This window comes from Stegodyphus dumicola, chromosome X1, assembly GCF_044657685.1.
Source record: "Stegodyphus dumicola isolate Sdum_Otavi_A_Nest chromosome X1, ASM4465768v1".
Classification (NCBI taxonomy): Eukaryota; Metazoa; Arthropoda; class Arachnida; order Araneae; family Eresidae; genus Stegodyphus; species Stegodyphus dumicola.
The window spans coordinates 36,862,560-36,878,963 of record NC_140780.1 but is presented as its reverse complement, the minus strand read 5'-3'; the positions used below and the strand labels follow the sequence as shown (position 1 = coordinate 36,878,963).

Here is a 16,404-nt window from a genome sequence, read left to right as displayed (position 1 = left end):
GTGATCCAGATCCAATGGAAGAAATGCTATAGCGTTATTTTCATATAACAAGCTTCTACTTGGTGTCAACAAAAGTAATCCTTCTAAAGCCTTGAATTAAAACATTTAACCGTTTTTCGGATAAAGTATCGAAAAACTTAAATAACGGAAAAACACAAAGATTCGAGGTTTCGAGTCTTGAATGTTTCTAAAGATTTATAAGGACTGGAAATTCAAATACCCCATGTCTAAATAAAATGTAACGTCTTTTGCTTTTAGCCTTATTTATGAGGGCAAGTTCCTAAATATGAACAGATTAAGCTTCAGTTTTATGATTTTTCTAATCTTCTTCAAGACGTTTTCTAAGTAATAACAATACTAAGTAATTTCTAAGTAATAGTAATCTCTAATTCACGTCTGGCATTATTGATTTTATTTTCAATAATCTAAGTAATCCGAAAGAAACTGAACTACGAAACGGTTAAACGGGTTTAGAAAAGATGGAATTATTAAAAGATGTAATGCGAATCCCTAAGCTGATTATTCCTTTTTCCAAAATTATATTGGAAACAACGGTACCGTAACATAAATTAATCATATTAGATACATATACGTATAAATTTAATTCTTAATTTTGCTCTGTCTTTCTTTTTTTAAGTTGAATTTTTATTAATTGAGTTTGACTGGATTCATTTAAAGTTTCTGGAACCGAATTTAGAAAATTTTGCTTCCTAAATTCATCATACATGCAGTGCAATTGTAGTTTAAAAATTAATATCTTTCTAGCAGTCGAAAGAAATGCATTAATAAAAATTAGGTGGCTTGTTTCCATTTACTTGCAGTGGTTTTGCTTATTTCCAAAGCTGTCGGTCGTGACATTTATTAATTATATTGCCGCAAAGAAACATTTCCAACAATTTTGTAATAATTTTTTATCGAATTATAGATGTCGGTTATCGTGTACAATCGATAAAAATTATGAGGTAAGAGCAGCCACTTTTGAATGGAATCAGACAGTTCCCAAAGGCAGGAATTTCTCAAAGAAAAGCAAATAACAGGAGAAAATTCATTCACCCCCTGAGGGCACGTGAAGTCGAACCCGGCGCCATCTTAGTTAGAGCAGCGGTCGTATCACGTTGATGAAAATCGACGTTTGGGAGTATGTTCAGTCAGGATAATTCATGATCCTATCAGAATGTGACTTGACAACGTAGTACCAGCCCCCAGACTTCCTTAATTTTCCATGACGCGAGGGTAATTTGTTGGTTTCCTTTCATTTCCCCACCGTTTACTCCGGGAATAAAAGTCTCGCAATCCGTAGTAACATGACATGCAGTGATTGTCTTTCCTGCAAAGGTTCGTTACGTAAAGTGTTGTTTCTGGGGGATGATCTGAGAGAAATGTTATCTATTCTTTTCCTTTGGGGTAGAAACATTGAAGAGAATGAAAAACTTTCCACGAATTAGGTCTTGACTTCCTGTCTTATAACAACAGTTTTATAAATAATTAGCAGAATTCTATATAAGTAAGATGTTTAATGTTTATAACACAAATTATAAGTAAGATATAATTCCAACTTTAATTTGTAATAGCTCTAAAGTCTCCTTTGCCATATGGCTATTTCCCCATTCTATTTTGAAAATAGTAAAAATCTTAAAATTAGCTTTACTGAATAGCATCAGTTCAAAATTAATACTTGTCATATGATTCTTATATAATGCTCATGGCACATATATTCAAACAAGGACAAAAAAAAGACATTTTGTTAATAATAATGCATAACTTTGTAAATCAAAGTCTTAATTAATCAAATCAAAATCTTAATTAATATGGAATTATTTTTCACTGACATCCATACTTAATCTACACTTTTCTTCTCAGCTTCTCTCTCCTCTTAACATGTAGAAAGCTGCATCATTTTTTGATTTATATTATAGTCTTGCAAAGATGGCGAAAAGTACGAATATAATCATTGAAAAACTAGCGAGGATGTTCAGCTAGTTAAGCTTATAAGGTATTTCTCCCGCCTTCTTGGCATGCCTTCGTGGTGTGGTGGTCTGCACGCTGGGCGCATATTCCAGAGGTCCGCGGTTCGATTAACGACGAGGGCGTTGCTCATTTTTCCCCTTGCCTGCATCCCCAAAATACCTAACGCTGCAAGCTGAGTGTTTTTTATTAAAAAATGTGTTGTCAATAGAAAAGATGTGCTAAACTGGCGCCATGATTGCAATTACATCTTTAGACATCTTCTATGTCACCATCTCCTAATTTTTTATTATATGCTCTGTTTTAATTGCCAACATCTACGACCAATTAATTAATCAAAATTATCATACATATATATATATGTAAACATACTAGGCTAAAAGTTTTTAAAAAATTAAACTCCTCCTGCGCTATAGCTGCAGGATGGAAGCAGAATAAGCTTAAAGTATCTAAATTTATTATTAAATTGGAATCAAAGCAAGGCAATTCCTCTACAAAATCAATAATTGCAACCGTGTATAAGACGTTTAACGCAATATCTAGACAAATCAAATTTAAAATTTTTCCCTTTCGCGTTTGCTCAACTATGAATTCTTATTTTGAATACTGGGCTGGCTGCATGGGCGTTTTCGTGGTTTTCCCCATGTGTAACGTGTATACGAGCCAGTTTCCCTTAGAAAGTCCTCCACGAAAGGCATCCCTCCCTTAGGCAGATAGCCCTCGTGTGCTTTGCCATAACTGAATAATCCAATCTAATCCTATTTTGAATACTGAGAGCGGTCTGATGATGAGCGCCGTTGTAAACCCGCCGTGGTAGGAATTTTAGGTACTGAAGAGGCGATTTTTGCAGTGCGCATGGAAGAGCGTTTTATGAGAAAAGTTTGTCAATAACAGCACGGGTTACTGGAAAAAAAAAAAAAACACTTTAAGGCATGTAGTGGAACTAATCTTCCCATTTCAAACAAGTGAATACAAAAAGAGCATTCATACAAAATCTAAACTCATTCTGATTAACAGTTACTCTTGTCTGGTGTTTCTCAAATGCGAGCTATAATTATGTGTGATCTTTGTTTTAATATATAAATATTCTTCATAAAATATTTAAGAAGTAAAAATAAAGCTATAAAATTATACGTAAATAATGTAAAATCTGTAATTCTGAAGGAAAAAGAGCATTTGACAAATAGAATATAATTAGGAATTTCATAAGTTAATAATAACTATTTTTTATTCCAATGGCAGGCGCTAGTGTTTGCAGGTGCTGTTGACTACTAAGGCTGGAAGCGGGGGTCACTTTATTACGGAGGCACCTAATAGGGGATCCGCCATTGTCTCCTATGAAGGGAAAGACAAATTATATCCATGCCTTATGCGGGATTCGAATCCGGGTCCTTCATTACTACACTCAGAGTCATTAACCACTTTCCCATCTGGACTGCTTAATAATAAACTATCTGAAAAGAAATTCGGTAATTGATAAAGTAATCCATCCCTCAAGTTTAATACAGCCTTTAATTTTATACTGGTAATGATAAAATCTGAAAATATACAACATATATATATATATATATTCTTCTAAAAATGCATTACCTCTCTCCAGAATACTACATGGAATTCGAACTATTTCTATTTCAAATAAAATCCGGATTATTTTCGGAACAGAAATATTTGTGGTGAGCTAAAAGAATTTCCCAAGAGAGCGAGTATTCAGATAGATCCAAAAAGAAACTGAAATGACCTCCAAGTTCTAGAAATAAAACTCTTTTTGTATGCCTTTATATTTAAAATAGCCTACACTTTCTTGATTACGAATCCTTCCTCGCTATGTGACATCATTACAACTCCGCCAGGTGACTAATTCCTGATGGTTCTTTATACCAAGGTCAGAGACTGCGGAATTTCGTATCCGAATAGTCTATTTCTGATACCAACGTAAAATGAAATGAGCAGCCAGTGCACTGCACGGGGAACAGTGCAAGCGCTCATTATGACTTCGATGGAAGTTTTCCAAGTTGCGCAGACTGCTTGGTACAAAACGTATTCACCTTAAGACATATAGTTGCAGCAGATCGTGCCAAAACTACGCTTCTTGGCAATAAGAACAGGCATGATAAAAACTATTTGTACTTAATTTTTATACCAAAACCAAAACGATTCAGTTATCAGCTGAGTACATTATCCTCTATTTAGCGTAGTTTTATTGAATAAGTTAGAATAACTACGAAATCTTTATTTAACAAGTTAGAGAGCTTGCTTAGCTCAGATAGAACACAAATAGAATACAAATCAAAGTTAACAACCTTTACAAATATTTAAATCGAGATGTTGAAATAAGAAATTGCAAGAGATTCATTTATAGGTCTTAAATAGCATCAGGCTTACCTATTAGGCAATATTATCAGTATATTCCATAAAAGAGGGTAACATGCCGAAAAGAATGACGCACAAATACCACATCAGCACAAAATTTTCTTAAAATTTCTGCATCTGAACATAAATAGAATCCTCTCTCGCCAATATATATAGTCTGGTGCTCGCTTGTTGTTTTGACGCTGTCGAGTTTCATTGTGCAAAAGTGACTCTAATTTATTTTAACAAAAGCCTTTTTTAAAATAAAAGCATTAAAATTAATCTTCGTATTCGTAACACGTAAAATTAATCTCAGTAAGAGTCAACCTTTCTGCAGTCTGTGTTTGAAAAATGTATATGAGTTAAGTGCTGATCACACATGCATAAGCCATTAAAACTATATATTTGTATTAAAATATAGGCAAGTAATTTACTACTGTTAATAATCCTAAGGCTATCTCTCTTGCGTAAAACGGGACGTCTTGAGAGACACTATTAGTGGAAATTGCCCAATATCGCTGCGCAGATAGTTATGTTATGGAGAGACATATGAAAGTCATTGCCATAGAGGCAGCCCGTTTGTCCAAAGTGAACCGATGAGCTATCAGAGTTCAACAACTTATATAGGTGGCCGATGGTGAGCAAGCAAATTAGGCTTTAAAGCTAAATTTGTCTATGAATAATCTTGTACTCTTTTTCGTTCAATATCACTTTCAATTTGTGTTCCATACACTAAAACAGAAATGTAACATACTAGAAAATGCAGTCTGCTTTGAACCGAGTTAAAATAATGCCCTCATACCTGAGGGTAGATTCACCACCGATGCGAGGTATTTCGAATAGCAGTTAAAACTAAAACGGGATAATCGTGTTACAAACATAAATATAACAAAGTTTAATTTATAACTTATACATATAAGACGATATCAGTGCTAAATTAAGAAATAATAAAGCATACTATACATTACAACGCATTAACATATAGCACTACTTGAACAAAATAATACAAAATGTATATCATATACTGTAGCACATGCTCTTTTTCGCTCTCTCTCTCGTATCGTAACTTTAAGAGATTTTGACATTTTAACCTAGTATGCAAAAAATGAGAGAAAAATGAAGAAATGCAGTTCATGTATTGTGCAATACAATGCATTGCTTCAAGAGGTGATATAAATAAAAATCATTTTGTAGCCAATAAAGCAATACAAAAATCAATATGGTTAATGCGGCATTATGAGAATAAGAGAATGCTCGAAGCAGGTTGAAGGCAAACTTAACGAAGAAATGTAGGTACGAAAGCAAATAAACAATAAAGAAAACGATTGTACTCTGTAACCACAGTTAGTTGTGATCTTTTGCAAAGACATTTACAGCCATTCGAAACAAGGTACGAACAAGACACGGTACGAAGTCATCCGAAGCAAGGTACGAACAAAGAAATACGTTAATCTGAGGTGTGACCTGTACGCTCAGATCAGTCCTAAGATACATCATTGACTTCCCCCCCCCCATGTTCAGTTACTTCTCTCCGTAGGAAGGGTGCAGGTGTCCGTATCCCTATTCTGTAGAAAGACGAAAATATTCGACCCATTTGAACTTCTGCACTTAAGCTAAATCACAACCCATTCTCATTTGGCATGCGTTTCGAAATTTAAACTTCTTTGTTGTTGTTGTTTATTTGTTTCGTTATACGCTAAACTCCTAACACCGAATTAGCAGAAAAACATGCACCGTACTACTAATAAAATACTGTATTTGCTCGTGTATTTTTTCCCTTAGCCTTTTAGCCCAATGTTCTGAAAATTTTAGAAGTATTCAAGTAAGTTCCTTTCTTCAAAGAGTTTAGAAAGCGATTTTCGCCAAATTTTAAAATAGATTCTTTCCTGTGGTAATTGTTTACGTCTTATTAATTGATTTACTCGTGGAAGCATGGGCTCTGACCTATTAAGCAATAATATTGAAGAGCTTCAAGAAAACAGACGTACCTAATGCTCTTGATAATTCTGAACCTATAAGACGTGGAAAGGCACAGACAGAAGGCTAAGATTCGCAAGCTATAGCAGACGACGCAGACAGCAGCATTAAATCAGACCTAAGGAGTGGCAGTGGACAATAATAAGAGCGGAAGAGATGAAAGGTACAGAAAATATAAGTAAAGATATCTTATTAGATACTGGTAATGTTAATATTACTGTGTATTTTTATTGGAATGCAAGTTTCTTTAAATTAAATAATATTATGGCACTTACTGGTTAGCTGATCCAAGAATAATTTTCATTGCGCCCTTATTGTAATCTCATCTTTCAGAAGTGATTATTCACATAGTTTTCCCTCTTTCAGGTTTCGTAAATTCATTTTAAAATTAGTACAAAAAACGGAGAAATATACGCAAGTAAATACGATAATATGCAGAAAAACTGCAAACGAAACTCGATTTTCAGATATTACTTAATTTAAAGATTCAGAAAGGGATTAATTAATTTTAATTTAGCATTACTAATTAAAAATTAATACTTTTTAATTAAATTAAATCTTAAACCATTCCTTATTGTAACAGAATAAGTATAAATTTAAGCCTGCATTTAGAGTTATTTAATTAACAAATTGAGGCTCGATGCATTTCAAAAGAAATCCAAAAATGGATTAACCATTAAACAAAGTTTTACATTAAACAAAATTTTAAATTAAAATTTCATACTTAGCGCATGAAGTAAAGGAAGCATATAAAAAGGTGCTCAGGAATTCAAGGAAAGAGGGACTACAAAAATTTCCCACTGCTGGTTTAACCATGGTTCAGATAGCCAAGACCGTATGGTTCAGATAGCCAAGACCGTATGGTTCAGATAGCCAAGACCGTAGTAAAGCTATGGAGAAAACCCGGCATGAATATATATGAGGACACTGCTTAGAGCCCCTAGAGAAGTTTTAACCCGCTCTAGAAGGAAGTCCAGGTAACCTTCATGTTAGCCATCATGGAGAAAATCTAGTATAAATATATATGGGGGCACTGTCTTAGAGCCTCTAGTAGTCTTAACCCGTTCCAGGTAACCTTTATGTCAGCTGTCAAAATCACTGCATTCAGAATCCCAGATTCTAAAACTGGATCTAAGGACAATTACTGCCATCTGCTGGAATAAAAGGAGGACTTCAAATTAAGGAAATAAGTTAGTAAAAACCAGGCGAAGAAGATTAAAATAAAATTACAAAAGTTCGTATAGTAAAGAACGAAACCAGAATCTTAATTTAAAATTGATGAGATTTTGATGAATTTGATACAGAAATTTAATTCAACAACTTTTGGGATTAGTTGAAAATATATTAAAATAATTTTTGACAGACTAGCAACGTTTAGATTCAATAAGGGCTATTATAAATTCTTCAAAAATTCATTTGCAGCAATTGGTCTTTACAGACCGAACTTGCAATTTTAATCAAAGGGAAAATAGTTCCAAAGTATTACTTATGGAGATTCCGTGCATAACTGAAAAAAACGAAAGGTATGAAAACAATATTATGAAGACAGTAAATGTTTTTAAATATTTGATCGACGATAAAACGGGAAAACTATCTATGCGTATTAAAACTTTTCAAATTAATTCTTTAGAAGCACAGAACTGTAAAAATGTACTAAAAAGTACAGAGGAAAACATTTTTTAAAACAAAGATTGTTGTTGTCTTGTCGAACGTAATGAATTTGGCATGAAGGGCAAAGAAACAAAATGGGAAGGAGCAGAAAATGTGTGAACGCCAAAAAGACGAAAACAATAAAAAAATAAATCAAAGTGCACCTGCAACTTAGGGGAAAACAAGTATCTCGACGGGTAACTAACTATTTGTAGCTCCCGCACCGTGGTAGCCTGTTGAGTTAGCTGTTTAGTACTTTGTCACACTCAACGCATTTCATAAGTGGGGGAAGAGGGGTGACTTTGCCCTATAGTTATGACTGTATGGGTTCGATTTGAACTGCTAGTTCCGTGCTCTGTAAATTTGTATTCAATTTTGCAACGAAAATATGGAGTTAATGTATTGTGAACAGTATGGGAAGTACAGAACAATTGGAAGCTATTTCGTATTTTTGTCTTCATTGATTTTAACACTTTACTCATTTATTTTAATACATCTTATCCATTTTAATATACTTTATCATTTTTCATGAATTACTGAGCAGAAAATGATACATAAAGGTATCAATTAGTTCACGACATAGTAAACTTGCCCCTTCTTTTAATAATTTAACCGTTTTCTAATTGATAACCTTATTCTTAAAAGTAATGTTTTTAAATTTTCCTCTAATAGCTTAATTAATTTAAGAATCATGTAATCCGTAAGAAATCGTTAATTAACTAATTTATCATTTTTACTTCTTTTCAAAAGAGCAAGAAAATCTTTTTTCTACGTATCATTTTACTTTGTTTTAGTGGTAACATTAGAAACCGCCATGCGAGTTTTTAAGAACACATTTAACAGAAAATGTGGTTGTATTTGAACAATATTTTGAACCACTCATGGAGGGGAATTTTTTATATTAATCTCGGGAATTCGCTTTACTATAAAAAATTACATTATATTTATTGGTAATTTTCATAGGCCCGTATTTAAACTTAGAGCTTAGCCATAATTTTTGTAATTCCCACATACTTTCATCGGTAGAATTCATATTACTTATACATGATCTCCAGCTAATTAACTGTGTCCTTCGACTACTAGTTCTTGAATAACTATGAATGCCATCGCTTTGAACTGTTGGCAGAGTGCCCTAAATCTAATGAATGTAAACTTTACGAAAAACTGGTATATGTTGTTAGTAAAGAATACGCTAAAATTGCAGTGTTCCACTCCTTAATTACCTTAACCTCTTGGCCCCTTCTGAGACTGTCAAACGACCTATCGCCCCATCTGTACAACAACCGAGAACAGCAAAAGCTTTAAGCAACATTTTTATTTACAGCTTGAAGCATAACAGATGCACAGATTATGTTTATAATTAAATCTCCCTAGCCTGTGGGATTTCAGACAACATAAAATGGGAATTTAAATTCAAAGCAAGTTAATGCTGCAAATTCATAATGCAAAAGTTATTACGCTTTGAATAGTTCTAACTGCGCTAGTAACTCGGCTGGCGAAATGTTAACGCCGGATAATTTTTAGCATTTTATTTTAGTACTATTTGTATCATATATATATATATATATTCGTAATCTCTAGATATTATGCATTATTGTACTGTATTACATCTCTTTTGTATTATTGAGTTGTTTACTTACTTTAGTAAGCCTCGTTGCACAACTTGCGAAATACAAGAAGTTTTGCATTTGTTTCTTAAAAAAAAAAAAAAAAAAAAAAAAGGAACTCAAGACTTCACGCGGGTAGACAGACGGAACACAAGGAATTTTTTTAAAAAACGAAATGAAAAAATTTATTAACAAAAAATATTTTAAACTTCTCTTCCTAAGTATTTAGCAAAGCATACATAAACAGTAGTAATAATATCGCAAAAGATAACATTCAAATTTATATTTATTTTCTACCCCAAATCTAAAGTTTTGTATTTGAAAGACATATTTGTTGGTTACAGTTTGTAATTCAAATTTACCGACAGCTAAATATAAAATTCTTAGACTGACATTTCTTTCAAATAATTTTTCAAATAATAGCAAGTTTAATTAGCCATTAAATAACTTACTTTAGTTTAAACTAAAAATAAACAAATTAGGAAAACTTTTTACGTTTTCAGAGAAATTTTACCAAGTGGGACAATACTTAATGATAAATAATAAATACCTAGTCGCTTTCATTCCTTATTGAATTTTTCTTAGACGCTTAAATAGAAAACATATTTGCATGCAAATAATTATTAATTTGTTTTATTTCTTACTACAGCTTGCACTTGAAGGCGTTTCGATTCTGATAAGGTCTGCAACCTCGGAGAGAAATTCCTAGAAATTACCTTCATCACGGATTGTAGCTGATCCTCGGTCAATCTGGTTTTTTCTCTTTAATTTTCAACCGTGAAAAAAAAGGCTGTTCACATTTTCCCGAATAAAGTTATTCTCAAACGAAGTGATTATTCTCAGTGCAAAAATTCGTAATTGAGCTTTATTTATTTTTTGACAAATAAGATTAAAAGATTATAAAATTTGTATTTTCAAATACTTGAAGATTAAAAGCTTATATAATGTGTATCTCCAAATACTTGAATAAGATTTACACATCACACTGTAAATTAATTTACACCATTTATAGATTTTATGGTACGTTATTAATGTCTGTTTTTGATGAAAATGAAAGTAGTGTAAACTCGGACTTCAAATAACTAAAATCTTGATACCCTTACAACACCATAATTGAAACGTGTTCGCGGCCGCAAAAAGGGGTTCGGGAGCAACAAACATACCACGGCCCACCAATTGGAGACCAAGTCTGTAAAAACTTAGTGCAAATGTTGGTTTCTAATATTTTACTACTAAAAATTAAGTTACTAAGTAAAAGAGTTTTTTTACACTGTTTATCAGTAGTACAATTTGTTTTCTATACATTACGCACTTCAAATTCTATTTGCCAGCGGAACCTGCCCTGAGCGACTATGAAAAAAACTATACAATCACATTGCAGGTAATTGCAGGAATCCTGGTAGTTTTAGAGTATGCTATGTTGCATACCTGCAGGAAATGAAACAGTTTCAAATAATTTCTAGAAATAATAATATTCTCTTTATTTATCAGAAGTCACAATAAGAAATTAGACTTTAACATTTAGAGTTATAATATTATTACGTCATTATTCGTTGAACAATTTAATTTTTAGCGTACTTGTTATCATAAAAAAAAAACGAATTGATTGCGAAAATTCCCCTGAACATGTCTTTCTTTCTTGGTTTGGTTAATTTAATTATGGCAAAGCAAGCAAGTACTATCTGCTAAAGGGAAGGGATATCTTCAAGGAGGATTTTCTAAGAAAAATTGGCTTGTATACACGTTGCACATGGCGAAAACGCGCGTGCAGCCAGCTCGTTCTCTTAGAATCGATTCAGGTCCAAACTACCAGTGTTTAGCGATTTTACCGTTCGGCCGCTGGTGACCTTTTTGCCTGTTTCGACTTATCTGAACTGAAAGTTATTAATTGATGACATAATATCTACCCATCTAAATTAATGAGCAAGTTTTAATAGATTATTATTGTGACTAAAACAATATGTTAAAATGTATAAATAACATGAATAATCAATATTTTAACTACCAAATATTGATAACACGAAAGAGCAATTATAACAGCCTTTATAAAGTACAAGGAAAGTTATTAATGTTATACAATAAGGGAAAGTTACCAATACAGTTTAATGGTTCATTGATGAAATCTTTCTTTCATTAACTATAATAAGTATATTGTTCCCGATACATTTGGTTTTAAAATTTTAAATAGCTTTCAAAATCTATTTAGCTTAATTTTTTCACGTTATGAGGTATTCTACTTCGATATATTTGACTGAATAACTCAATACTTTCAATGAAATTGCTACAGTCTGGGTTTGAAATAAGATTTATGAAATGCCGTTCAATTCTACTGGCATTTCAGGTAAAGTCCTTTTGTTTACCACCCTTCGTTTGCCTAGTGGGGTGAACAGAAGGAAAATCCCCTCTCAAAGAACTCGATGATAATGCTGAATGATGAATGATGGTGTTATAGAATTTTTATCATGTAAAAAATCATTGTATCCGTTTGATTCTACTCTCCCTATTGAAAGAAATTTTTAGCAGACACTAGATTTAAAAAAAAAAAAAAAAAAAAAAAGAATGAATTTTCCATAAAAGAGTAGATAAGATAAGAAAAGTATAAACTATATCTTCCAACCCCAAGATGTGAAGAGCTCCGAAGAAAAATTTATTTCTGAACTACATAAAACTATTGACACACGAAAAGGGATAATCGTTGTTTTCTAAACTCTATGCACAGCATTATTTATTTTTTGTGCAAGAAGCCTTCTATGCACAGCATTATTTATTTTTTGTGCAAGATGCCTTTCAGAAATTATCAGTTTAATTGGCAAATCATTTTGTCAAATAATTGCATATTCTAAAAAATAAAGATTTCATTATCATAAGTTATTTTGATTAATATTTTATTGCTATAATTTTAAATTGATTTCCAAACCACTTTAAATAAAGAATGAAAACTGGGTTAAGATAACTTTCCCAGGCTCTCTTGGAATCATCAAAAGGTATATTTATCAAGAGCAAAAACGTACTATCAAAAAAAAAAATTAATCTCCTTCTGTATATAGGCACAAAATATTTCCCACCTAAGGTTTGAGAGTAATTAACTGTAAATTTAAATTAGGAAAGTAGAGTTATTTTTTTTTTGCCTTTACATGTATTTTTAGTACATACGTATACTAGTATTATTTTCAATATGTCCCTTTACTATCATGCATTTACAGTAAATGAAATAAGTAATTTTATAAACTTATTACAGCAAAAAACTTATTACACCAATACGTAAATTCCTTGCATCTTCTATTTCAAATGTATTCGACATGCAGACATAAGTCAATTTCAACTTCATTAACGCATTTTTATCCATTGCGTGAGATACAGCATAAACATTCTCTTTCTCTCTGTCAAATGCACACAATGCTCCTTTCCTTCAAATCTCCTCTGATTGCAGACTGCCATCAGTTTGATTGATATAAATGGTAGCAAAGCTGATGAAATTTTAAACATTAGCTTTCTTTGTGGAAGTGTTTGTTAAAAACATTCCAGTACAACCAGGAAAAGAAGTGGGGTGTTTTCGTTTATTGTTTGTGTGTAGTAACAACACGATACTGTTAGCAAATTTAATGTTGTTTTCTTTGAGTTATGGATTGTGTCTTTTGGCAACAGATCTTTGAATGAATCAAAATTTTAAATGAAAGATATTTAGACATTTCAGCAACAAATCTCAATTTTTTAAATGCAATGCAATTAAAAATGTAATGACAAAAAATTCATATAACTTTATTATAATTAAAAAGCAAATTCTTAATTAATTAGCATTGCCATCCTATTAAAAACTGTAATATTATTTAAATTTTATACATTTACATTAATAGCCACGCTATAAGAAATACAGTCGTTAAGCGGAATAAATATTCTGAAATATTTTTACTAGTAATGCTGTACAATTTACAACTGAAAAGTGTTCAGATATTTCGTCATTTCACAGAACTAATATTCAAACGTGTTTCCTACTCAGAAACATGTCTGTAAAGTCTTCTGATTTGGTTGAAAATTTAACCAAATTTTTCGTCAAAAAAGTACAAATGATAAAAAATAAGCGACTAATATCTGAACTACTACAATTTGGATGTTTGGCATATTATTTACTTTATTATATGGTTTTACATTCTGTTGTAACAGAAATATGAAGATCAATCTTCACACATTTTTTCTTCTTCCATTTAAGATCCATGAAAATTTCTCTTGGAGATTCGCGGTTCTATTTAATTAAATCATTATTTTTTAATAAATTTATATTTTACTTCAAAACTGGATCAACTAAACTGCTACATTCTGTGGTTATTGAATTAAAAAGCGTTTTCAAAAATATTTTGTAAAAGAAATAATTATTTAAAATTATATTTTTGTATACTTTTATACTGCTTATTTACATTTATCCTAAACTGAATTTATATAAGAACTGCAGAGTTTGTTTTGGCTTGCTTTCAGTATCTTTTTAAACGCTTTTCATATTCTAGCAAGATAAGTTAAGACTAACTTCAACTCTAGCAGCTCTCAAAAGAATTATGTCCCATTATTCCCACATTAATTAAAAAATAAAAGTAAATTACGATTAAAATGTTATTAATTAAGTAAAACATTAAATAAGCAAATACGAAAATTAAATCAATTTCGAAAGCATTTGGTTTCACGTATTATAAGCACTTGAAATAATTTTTAAAATACAATTTTAATAAGCGTACAAGAAGCAAACGAATATTGTATAGTGTGGAAAAAGTGAAACGTAATTATGACAAAATCACAACACAGATAAAATTCTTACAGCACAGATAAAATATTTACATGTGTGGGAAAAAGGAAACGTAATTATGACAAAATCACAGCACAGATAAAATACTTACATATCTTAATCTTATTTGAAACTTCTTGAAATATATTTTTGAGAGCTAGACGTTAATAATTATTTGAAGTATAAAATAAAATTTAAAGATTCCTATAGAAAGTTTCAGTTAACTGCGTTAGCAAATCAAAATTTAAAACCAATTTAGTTTCATAAAATTGTTAATACAATGGAAATAATATAGAATAATTACTAGCATAAACTAATATTACAGTAACTAGCACAACTAATTATTGCAGAATACCAATTATACACGAATAATGCAGATGATTTTTATGATTTTTATCAAACATTAGTCAACTAACATTAATAGTTCGGACGAACGTTTTTTTAACCAAGTTTTAGCAGGAAGGAGTGTTGCTCATATTTTTCTACGTGCAATCATACAATAAAAATGCTACAGTAAATATTAATATTTCAAATAAAACAAATCATCTTACTCACATGTGAGGCTCCAGACTTGAGCAGTCTATGAAATGTATGAGACTTGATAAAAACAGTACTATTGAGAACATCCAGATATTTATATCTTGAAACACTGTCACAAACATATTTATGTAATGAGTTTAAAAAAGCTTCCTGAGAATCATATTTTATAAAAAAATTACGTAAATAAACTGAGAAAGGTCTTTTGATAAATGTTACTCAAAACACAACTAGAGCATCACAGCACATGGAAAAAAGGTAAAGATGAAAAATAAAATTTTAAAAAATCATGTAAATGATTAAATTAATCTACGTAGTTTTTTTTTTTTTTTAATATAAAAAGTTTGAGTTTCGACAGTTTGACATAGTGCCCAGTTTATAACATTTTTGTATTCATAAATTGGAAGTATAAATTTTGGAATAAAAAGCACATGCTCAAGGCTTGGTGTGGTTGCGACTTGTCATCAACTCTGCGGTTGCCAAGCAACGACTGACGCTTGATTCTTCCTCCTCGTGGTCGTGGGTTACTTGAAAGTTTTCTCGCCAAGAAAACGAATGAAAAAGTAACAGCACTTTTTTCTTCACGCTGTTTAAGGAATTATCGGCGCCAAATACCCATGGTAAAGGTTTTCCTACGCTCCCAGAAATTTCTCGGGTTATTGAGAATGAGTGCTTTATATTAGGTTATCTTTAGTAATAAAATTACACATCTGTTTAAACTATTATGTAAAACAAGTAAGGATACGTATCAGAAATATTAAAATATGTGATACCTTTGAAGTGAGAAAGTCGTTAATGTGCACATTACCTAGCTAATCTGCAGATTAACAGATTTACTCCTTTTAAACATCCAGTAAAATGGTGTCTAAACATCAGGGTGCATAAGCACAAGGCTAATATGTTAGGAAATTGCGAATGCTGTGATAAACTAACCATAAAAGCAAGTAATATTTTTTAAACTTTTAATGATAATCAAAGTAATGAAGGGAGAGATTAATTAGGAATTAAGCCAAAAGTATCTTAAACATGAAAGCCCAGAGCCATCGAGCTGGTGAGTAAGTGATAAGTTCATAGTAATGAGGTAAGGCAAAAAGTACTTAATCCCAAGTAATGAAAAGGCAAAATACATACATAATACATTAATACGTATACAATACATAAGAACAATACAAGAGTAGACCATGAAAAGCTCCGTTAAAGTGTGGAATCAAGGTGGTGTGTATTTAATTATGGCAAAGCACACTAGGGCTATCTGCCTAAGGGGAGAGATGCCTTCGTGGAGGACTTTATAAGGGAAACTGGCTCGTATACACGTTACACATGGGGAAAACCACGAAAACGCCCATGCAGCGAGCCCGTTCGCGGGATTCGAACCTCGGACCGAACTACCAGCGTTCAGCGACTTTCCCGCTCGGCCGCTGGTGGGCCAGTGTGGAATCAAGAGTTTCCCGCATTTTACTTAGGGTAATGTGCACTTTAGTGGCTCCCGTATCTTTAAAGTTCAAATGTTTGTTTCTCTCATTTTCTTTCCCTCTACTTTGCACATAC

General features: G+C 31.9%; 1 protein-coding gene across 4 annotated transcripts in view; it reads right to left on the bottom strand.

The window, feature by feature from the left end:
* The window catches only part of LOC118182303 (uncharacterized), a 495,450-nt gene extending 480,136 nt beyond the window's left edge, over positions 1 to 15,314 (bottom strand). For all 4 annotated transcript variants that reach the window (XM_085807736.1, XM_085807739.1, XM_085807738.1 and 1 more), the window contains exon 1: positions 14,875 to 15,314. In XM_085807736.1, the coding sequence (XP_085663862.1) occupies positions 14,875 to 14,981 (107 nt within the window). In that variant the 5' untranslated portion in view covers positions 14,982 to 15,314. The remainder of the gene's footprint in view (positions 1 to 14,874) is intronic.
* Positions 15,315 to 16,404: the final 1,090 nt, after the last annotated feature.